A 9,913-nucleotide genomic window follows, 5' to 3' on the forward strand; every position below is an offset into this window, starting at 1 on the left:
ATTGACCGTCACATTATAACGCCCCACGGCTGAAGGGCGAGCATGTTTGGTGGGACGGGGATGCGAACCCGCGACCACCTGGCCATGCCGGCCATTTAGATACAATTTTAGTATTTATAAAGTTACGAACCAAGCCTTTTTACATAATTTTCAATAATTATTCCTGTCACATCAAAAGGAAGGTCTTTTTAAACGATTTTCATAATTTTATTTGTTAAACAAAGGAAATTATGAAAATTATAATTGATGTTAGTAAAAACTATGTGTTACTAGATGTACTTGCACATGGACCCCGAAAGTGTTTTGTTTCAAGAGTAAATAAAACCAAAATTAACAGTAACAAATATTTTTATTTCTTGCTTTTCAAGTTCATAGGTCATGCTGTGTTGTAGCCTACAGAGTGCATAATCCTTCTCGTGATTCATGGCATTCGCACGTTTTACTGACTTCACGAAAGTACAATCTGCAACGTTAAGCGTTCCTTATGTGACGTAATTTTAGTGGTGCCTACTGATTGACTGACAGACAACACATCCCTGTGTATTGTGGTGCGAGTGGTTAGAACAGGTGACCCCTCCAGACGGCCTTCGGCCCCTTTAGGGAAAATGAAACGATTTAAAGATATTTTACTTAAGAGAAGCTACCAGGCAGTCTTATACACGCATTTCTATTTTTCCATATGACTTCAGAAAGCTGTGTCGGATATTCGAAAAGAAAAATGTATTTAAAAACCTATAATTGCAAGAACTGTAGGTAATTGCAAAACGATTAGTGTTTTTTTTTTTTTGCAAACTAACATTTGCAAACAAACCTTTGTGAATATTATTGTTTAGGAAACATTTGTAAGTAAGAGTTATAATATCTGTAGTAAAGGATGTCGGTTTTGTTGATTTGGAGAAAACTGAAAATCGAAAAAAAAAGAGGGAATGATAAATTTGACCATTAAACGTTTAATTATTATTCAACTATTTATGTTCACGTTCTCGTTTGTATTGATCTTTCAAACGGACAATTTAAAAACAAGGTTAAATTCCATAACTCGTGTAATATAATGCAATAGCAGTTAAGTTATCTTGACTGTTCTAAACAGTTTTAATATACAATACTCACGAAAATGAATAGATAATGATGTTTTGATATATTCTTTTTTCAAAATTAGAAGAAAAAAGAAACATGGATGGGGGGTGGCGTTCAATATTGATGAAAATTGTTTATTACAATTATCACATGTAAAAAAAATACCAGGCAAATTGAAAAATTCATTTACAAATAACAAAAGTGCAAAATTAAAAAAAAACTGCCAATATTTGGCTGTACAAATATCAAAGAAAATATAACTTGTTAAGATGAATAAACTCAACAAACGAGTTTTTAGTAGCTGTTAGGTCCTCTATTGTTTATGACTTCTCTGCAGCTGTTTCCCATACTGTTGAAGACATTTCGAATGACTTGCTGGGGTACCACAGTTCACTCCTGGTTGTGGACAACTCAGAGCTCCTAAATAGTCATAGGAACAAGTTGTTTGTCTCTAACTATTTTCCCTAGCAAGTCCAACACATGTTTCAATACCCATATTCCTTCATCTTGAAAAAAAACAAAACAAAAAAAAAAACTGCTGCATGATCCTGGCAGTGTGAGAAAGGGTGCTATCCTGCTGATACACGAACTTATCTCTGACAACAACAGCAAAAGGGCGAATTGTGAGTAGCAGGATCTCATCCACGTAACACCTTGCTGTTAGGGATCCCCCATCCATCACAAAGAGGTATGTACGCCCCTGCATGCAGATGTCACCTCAAACCATGACTGAGCCACCCCCAAAAACATTATAGTGGACAGGGTTACAGGCCGAATATCGCCTTTTGCTTTGCAGAATTTGGGTAATTTCTTCTAAAGGCCTATTACATAAGGAATCATTGGTGTGCAAATGTGCAATTCCTAGATAGGATTAGTGTAATCCCCCTACAATAAGCATGCTAATTTTTTTTTTAAATTGATAACCTACAAATTTATAAATTTAAACAAATCTCATTATCCTTTAGTTTTTTGTGAGCAGCGTATATTACAATAAAAAATGTTTTGTCTATATTTTGATTATTTCTCTTTATTGTAGATGAGCGACTACAATATTTTCGAAAGCGCTTATTTTATATACACAATTTTAAGCTATTTTTTAACACATACGTTATTTTAAGTAAAAATATTAAGTTCATATTTATTTATTTGAGTGGAATCTTAATATGTTAGTTATTTTATATATATTATTCATATTCAGTGGCTAACATTCTCAACTATTACAACTTACTTTCATTAGCTTATAGAATAAAGTGCGGTTATAATTCGGTTGTATATATAGTACATATAATATTCTTCATTCACTAGATGAATATCCTTCCCACAGCCCTGATCCATATAATACAAGGACTTGCACTCATCACGCGTTGTAACAACATATTTTCATTAGTCCGCAATGATCGCGACATCTTTCGGTCACGTTCGGTACTATTCAAATATCTAATAAAACATGGTGTGTAAAGAATAAAGTTAATGGAAAAAAAACGAAATTACGGTTGAATGATGCTTATTCAACAGTATCCATAATACAATAAAATTATTCAAAAAATCCAATCTAAATTAAACATATCTTACCTATTTTTAATTCGCTTGTTATAGTGATGTACGGCTGAGAGTTGTTCGAGGGCGCTGTTGTCGGTCCTGTCGCCATCACCGATCTGGTAAGTAAAGAACCGGGTTTAGCTATCTTGCTGGGTGCATTAATTCCAGATGTTTTTTGGCTAATCATGGCCAGCGGACTTCGTGATATACGAAAATTTAAAAACTACTTATTATTCTTCTACACAGGTGTTCACTAAATGTAAATACTAGAATACACAGCGAAAAGTTACAAACATCATATAGTCCACATGTGTCGCTGCCGACGTTCTTGTATATCACATTGCAGTTGTTAGTACGAATAACTCAACGAAAACTCTGCTAGTAGCAATCCACAGAGGAGGCGCTTCATATATTAAAATTGACTGATAATAAGCTCTAGCGCCTTGTTAATATGTCTATCATGTCTTCTTTGAAACACCGACAGTTCTAGCCATAGGGAATGTACATCCTGGAGGAGGGTGCTCAGAAGTCCTGGTATCAGGACGATGATCCCGCAGATAGAGGTGATCAGGTTGCTGCGGCAGGAGCAGTGCACAACTTTAACTCACGTCATGTACCAGTTTGTCATAGTCGCTTCTACTTGTATCCTGCTGGTGTTTTTGGAATAGCGTTCACAAGCAACAGTCATCTGAAATACAGCTTTTTTTCTTTTTGTTGTAACTATAAATTTCCTGTAGTTACACGGTTTCATCTGAGTTTGTAATTATTTTCTATTCTCCCATTCTTATTGTGTCTGTTTCTGTAAACATCCAAATAAATAAATAAGCACAAGATAAGGCTGATAAAATATTGCATATGTTTCACACAACAATAATAATAAATTATAATATTTAATTATATTTTAATGTGTTTTTTTTTATAGAAACAGTTATCAAGCTAGTTGAATTTGTAGTATGTGGATAATTTAGTTTTTTTACATGAAGTTTTTTAGTGACAGTGACGATTTGAAACTCTTTTTTTTTAAACCTTAAAACAAAATTAATGCTTGATGTGTTGCATAAAACACTTCTGGACTAGGTACTAAAAAACTCTTTGTAAATAATAACAGCAAATAGATAGGGAAATAAATTCTAAAAACTTTAAGTGTTCATTACAACAGATTCCGAGAGCTAAATCCACTCCAGGACACGTCTATCTTTGTCACGTACTAACAAGTTTGCTTTTTTTCGACTATTGGAGATTAATTTGATGATTTTTTTTTCAAATGTCTAACTACGTCCAGAGATGATGAGAGTATTAAAATATCCATACCTATCAACTGAACTCAACTTACAAACACCTGTGACATGAATAGAACTCCACATCATCAATGCCTAAATACAGAATAATAACAGAAGTTAATATACATGGGATGAAGGAGGCGACCAAATTCGGAGTTATCACGTTTCACCATGGGTATGAACAGTTACTTCTAAGGTCACATGCGAAAAGATTAGATGACCTCGTTCTGTGTTAAAAAAATAGAAGTAAATCTGGTCCGTAAATTTTCTAAGATCTATAATCGATGAGAATTAGTCTTTCCTAGTATGCAATAAAAAAAGATCTCAGTCTCAAAACAACACCTAACTTTAAGACAGAGAAAAAAAAACTCATCAAATACTAGATATCCTTCAGATTAATTTGAGTGTCGGAGAAAGACGGTAACCATGCCAACGTTCTAATCGCCTTCTCCATTGATTACCGACGGCACATGCATGCTTCACGCCATCTCGACACAAAACCGGATAAATTCTAAAACTGATGCGAGAAAAACAAGACTTGGTAAATAAATGTATATAATACTATATTCAACCATACACACAAGAACACTACGATTACTTAGTTCAACGAGTTTAACTTAAAAAACTCTTAGATATTTATTGTGTTTTCAGTCTGAACGGTACTTGGCTAAGCAGCTAGGTCAGAAGCCTCGCACTTTCAAACATAACCATCCCAAATTTAGAAATGCTGACCATATGTTTGTTTCACCTTGAATCGCAGTCTCAACGCCAAAATGAGTAACCATACGATAGTTCCAATTTGAAGCACTAGGTTATTTATTCTGGTGTTGTGGTTATGCTAACTACACCTTGAATCACAGCCTCAACACCAGAACGGGTAACCATACGATAGTTCCAATTTGAAGCACTACCATAAACCAGAATAAATAACCATATCCTCGTTTCATCTTGAAGCATAACAATAATAAGTAACCATATGTTACCTCCACTTTGAAGCATACTACCAAAATAAGTAATCATATGTTAGTTCCACCTTCAAGCACAGACACGATATCAGAATGAGTAATCCTATGCTAATCCCACCTTGAAGCACAGCCACAACACTAAAATATGGAACCATATGTTAGCCCCACCTTCAGGCACAAACATCAGAATATATAACCATATGATAACTTCTCTTTGAAGCCCATCACCATATACCAGCCACACCTCCACAACACCAAGATAAGTAACCATATGTTAGCCCCACCTTGAAAAACACAAGTGAAGAGGGCCATGTTACCAAGAAAACGAACACTTAATTCAAGAGGCTTTTAACAAATATATATGCATATGTAATTCAAAACCCAACTGCTTCAAATATGGAGGTTAGGAGGAGTGAAGAATGAACGTGGTTCACTTATAGGCGTTTTTGGTCTAATAAGTGACTCCAAATACTTCTACCATTGCAAATACAAGCATCAGTTGTAAGTCACTCATACATACTCGTCGTTAACAAGGTATATTACTGAAACGCTTTTCAGTTTCTAAGATGGACTTATTTCTTTCGATATACCTTCTGTTTGAATAATAACAAACATGGTCTTCAATGAACTTTGCTTAATTTAGTCATCAACAACAACAAAAGTTCATATCAGGACTTTTTTTCAGGTGAATTTATTGATCTTCTGAGATAAACACATGTTGTTACTGAACGTAACAGTAGAAAATAAGTAAAGCTTTAATAAACACCATTATCTTATACCAATTTTGACGCATATACCTTCACATGTAAATTGCTGGATTGGGTTTGGAAACTATAAACTTGATTAAGTGAATCTTAATATATTAACAGCGAATTTTAAATCCGAAAATAAATCACCATATTTCTGACTGAAGTCGGTTTCCCAAAAGGGGAGAATATTCTTAATACAAATTATTACAAGTTCATTCAGACTTTTTACTATCATCGAGTAATCCGGAAAGAGACATTTCACTAATGATTCATTGAATAATGTCAAGGTTTTCGACGTCATTTCCCACTCTCTGTAACTCCATATATATCTATATAAACACACAGGTACTTTTTATTACCGCTTACTGAGGCAGGCGCGCTAACCTTCTTTAAGTAACAGCGAAACATTTCAGCTATTCTCATAGCTACTAATACCTAAAATTGTACGAGTCTAGAGCTCAACTAAATAGAACGTGAGATTGTTTAAAATATTAGCACAATGTGCGTGTACATGGATGTCAAATAAACAACACCATATAAGAACATCAACAGCTTGTAACTGACACAGTACTTTATAGGGTTAACTTTGTAATAAATATTTATGGAGAGTACATATAACTATACATAAGCCGAGCTGGTATTAGAAAAACAACCCGTGGTGCTGTTGTAATCTATATCGCAATCCTACAGGTGTGCTGATGTAACTTAACGCTCACCTTGAGAATTATAGATTCAGCTATAATGTTTAATATACAGAATAGGTGTAAATGCGTGTGTGACGTTGTAGGTTCCATAAAAGGTAGAAAGATACTTCACATTTCTATAATTTATAATCAGGTAAGTTCATCACGTGATACAGCTTACATCGCAATCACATGATTAGGTACCAGTTGGCATTGGGCCAATTCACAGAAATGTTACGTGTCCGTTCACGTGATTTTGTACAAGTTAAAAGTCCTCTGAAACCTTCGGCTAATTACTTCTCACGGTTGAACAGAGAAGTACAAGATTCAATGATAACTTTTTTGATTTAATAATACCAATAATATATACATATGAGTGAGATACATTTTGAATCGGTTTCAATGATACTGCCAACGATTAAATTGAACTTTAGCATTACGCTGTATAACAGCCACAACACTAGAATAAGTAACCATATGCTAGCTTCACCTTGAAGCACAGCCACAAAACTTGAATAACTAGCTATAAGGTAGCTCTACCTTAAAAACGCCAGAGTTATTAACCGCATGGCTTTTACCAATATATAATCAGTAATATTGTGGTTGATATGAAACATCTTGAACCCCCTTTTTTTTCGTTGTTGACCATCAAGAACAACGTGATTACCTTTTCAAAGTATCATTGAGTACTGCAACATTGAGTAACAATGATGGCTGACGTTTTCTTCAAGTGTGTACTTCCAGATAAGCACGTGGCTTCTGCTGATGAAGATCACACGCGCAAGGTTATCCAGTCAAGTAAACTTCGATCTGATGACTAACATTTTGAGCTTCAAAATATATCAGATGAAGATAACAATTTGACTATCAAATACCATTGAAACTGTTTCCTCATACACACCAATCGCTATTTGAAACGACAAAGTCGGGTTCCTGCATGAACTCCAATGAACCCATCATTCCGTTTCAAACATTGTATTTACACCCTATGTTACGATACAAGGTAATATTGGCAAGTCCTGTTGTTGATAATACCAGTGAGTCTTCGTTAAAGTATTCTGGCGAACATTTACACAGAACTACAACGGGAAAGAAAGGTTCCATAAAAATATCAGGTAGAAATTGTAAACCTTTACCGAGGTCCACATAAATAACACATCAGATTTCATAACATCCACTACGATTTTAAATGTGGAATCTCCATTTACCGCTGTTTGCACAGAACGAGGGGTCATGAAGTAGCGTTTACATTCCTCATGGTACGATACATCAGCAGCATGCAGATCTCTGGTAAAAACCTGCAATCGCACTTGATCATTCTTCTTTCTGATTATCTTTAAATATTTTCTCGCCAGGACCACGGCTTTCAGTTTTACACAGCTTTACATCAACGACTAGGATATTAAGGATCTCGATCGATCACATGTTTCTCCACAATAAATACAAGGTTCTTGAAAACGAAATGGTCTTCAGTTCTTTCAAAGGTTTCGCTTTGAGAGTGGGGGTTCACTTGAAAATAGGGACCAAAATCCGGCCTTGTCGTCTGAAATAGAGATGAACGTGTTAAGGTAATGTATACGAGGAAACGCAATTTTGTTGTGAGTTGTCACAATTGCCCTTTTCATCTGGCAGTTTTTGAAACTCAACGTGTAAGTCATCAGATCGAAGTTTACTTGAGTATATAATCTTGCACATGTAACCTCCATAAGCAGAGATCAATTATTTATCTAGCAGTCTATACTTGAAGAAATGGTCAGTTATCCTTCTAACTTAATGTTATAGCAATCAATGATCCTTTGAAAAGGATATAGCCTTTTAGCAAATCAATACTATGAGGATATGTTTTCTATCAGTTACAGTATTACTGTTTATACACTAGTAAAAACTACCATCTAGGATTCTGGATTAAGTAATAGAGCTTAGATCTGTCATTCGAAAAAAGTAAAAAAACGGATTCCTCGACTCCCGAAACCTAGCCATAGCCACCAGAATTATTATAACAGTCGATATAAGAGACGAGTTATAGCCAAATATGCACTGACGGAAGCCATCTTGAACTAAAAAACAACAATTTAAATGTTAGGTGAAGTGAGAAATGGATTTTTTGACCACAAAAACCTGGTAATGGAGACCAAAATCATCATTCTACCTAATATAGAAGCTAAGACAGGACCACTTGTATGTCGCGGCAGCCATCTTGGATATGTTCATTCCCACGAGAATGCCCATATGGCGTCATGCTGATTCTCAACCAGTATTTCTTAAAGATATTGAAACTCGCTATAAAACATTGGATGGACAATACTTTTAGGCTCTGTTTGCAGCTCCACTATAATTTATTGACTCAAGCGTTAAGCTACTATTTAAAGACACTAGTCAAAAATGTTCATTATACGTTTTCTCAATTAATTATAATTTATTCTGGAAGAAAACAGAACGAGTGAAATTTTATAACGCGTTTGCTAGAAATATTTTGAGTTTGTACAGGTTTTTACGGTAAATATACAATTTATTGGGGAACAATATTCGAAAGAAATATGAATCAGATATCAGTGAAGTTCCGCTCAAACTCAATATTGCAAAACTAATTACTATAGCTTTTCTCTTTTATTTTATCTGAAGAAAAAACTATATGAGAACAATTCACTTTTAGTAACTTTTTACAGTGTAGCTTAATCCTACGATATAATTACGTTGTTTTCTACGATCCGCGAAATGCAATATTGCAACAACATAAATACAATTTCTGTTTTATTTAGATTTATTTATATACAAATCCCAAGATATAAATAGTCGATGGTATCATAGCAAGTATTTTCTAATTTACACAATACTAGTTAATGTTTGTTTTAAAATAATTAGTAATTTCAAAACTCTTTCCAACTTGGGCCCTGCGTAGCTTGGTTGTCAGCGCACCTGCGACCCCCCAAGTGTGAAGAGCGTTTTTCGCAGCCTCGGATCACGAACCATAGATCCTCTGATTAACAGTCCGGGCATGCTAACAAGTAGTACACGTTTCCGAACTTATGTATAATTAGTAAACAATATTCACCAAAAACAAAATTTATTACATATTACTTTTACCGAGATGTATTTATATATTAAATGAGTCTATATCACTGGTTGAATATTTTTGTAGGTGTGAAAAATGACCATAACCTATACAAATTATGTCTATGCTACTACACAATCGTGTTACATTGTTTTACTGCTCTAGACAGGACATTTATAATCCAAGTCTATAACTAAGTAAATATTTTTTAAAGTGTCAAATCATTAAATATATATATAGATCTAGACTGGTGGGAAAAGTAACAATAGTTACTGCAACACACAAACATTTAAATAGGAATTTTTATTTCCTTTTGCAAAGTAAATGTGGATATAAATAAATGTGTGTATGTTATACCGTAATTTTTTGTTTATAAAAACTAATTTAAAAGAAAGAAAAAGTAGTTTATTTCAAAGAAACTAGCGCTTCTAGATTTTTAGTATTTCCGACTCTTAAACTCAATCAGTGAGAAAACTACAATTCTATAAACACTGAAAGTTATAACTTACTGGTGCAAAGGGAAAAAATCATAAATAATATTCAACGTTAAACTAGTACACATTAAAAA

General features: G+C 34.2%; 1 protein-coding gene across 9 annotated transcripts in view; it reads right to left on the bottom strand.

Moving 5' to 3' along the window:
* The window catches only part of LOC106457533 (CAP-Gly domain-containing linker protein 1-like), a 122,654-nt gene that overhangs the window by 105,838 nt on the left and 6,903 nt on the right, over positions 1-9,913 (bottom strand). For all 9 annotated transcript variants that reach the window (XM_022383508.1, XM_022383512.1, XM_022383509.1 and 6 more), the window contains exon 2: positions 2,650-3,415. In XM_022383508.1, coding sequence (XP_022239216.1) covers positions 2,650-2,803 — 154 coding nt within the window. In that variant the 5' untranslated portion in view covers positions 2,804-3,415. The remainder of the gene's footprint in view (positions 1-2,649; positions 3,416-9,913) is intronic.

The sequence above is a fragment of the Limulus polyphemus genome, unplaced genomic scaffold (assembly GCF_000517525.1).
Source record: "Limulus polyphemus unplaced genomic scaffold, Limulus_polyphemus-2.1.2 Scaffold342, whole genome shotgun sequence".
NCBI classification, from domain to species: domain Eukaryota; kingdom Metazoa; phylum Arthropoda; class Merostomata; order Xiphosura; family Limulidae; genus Limulus; species Limulus polyphemus.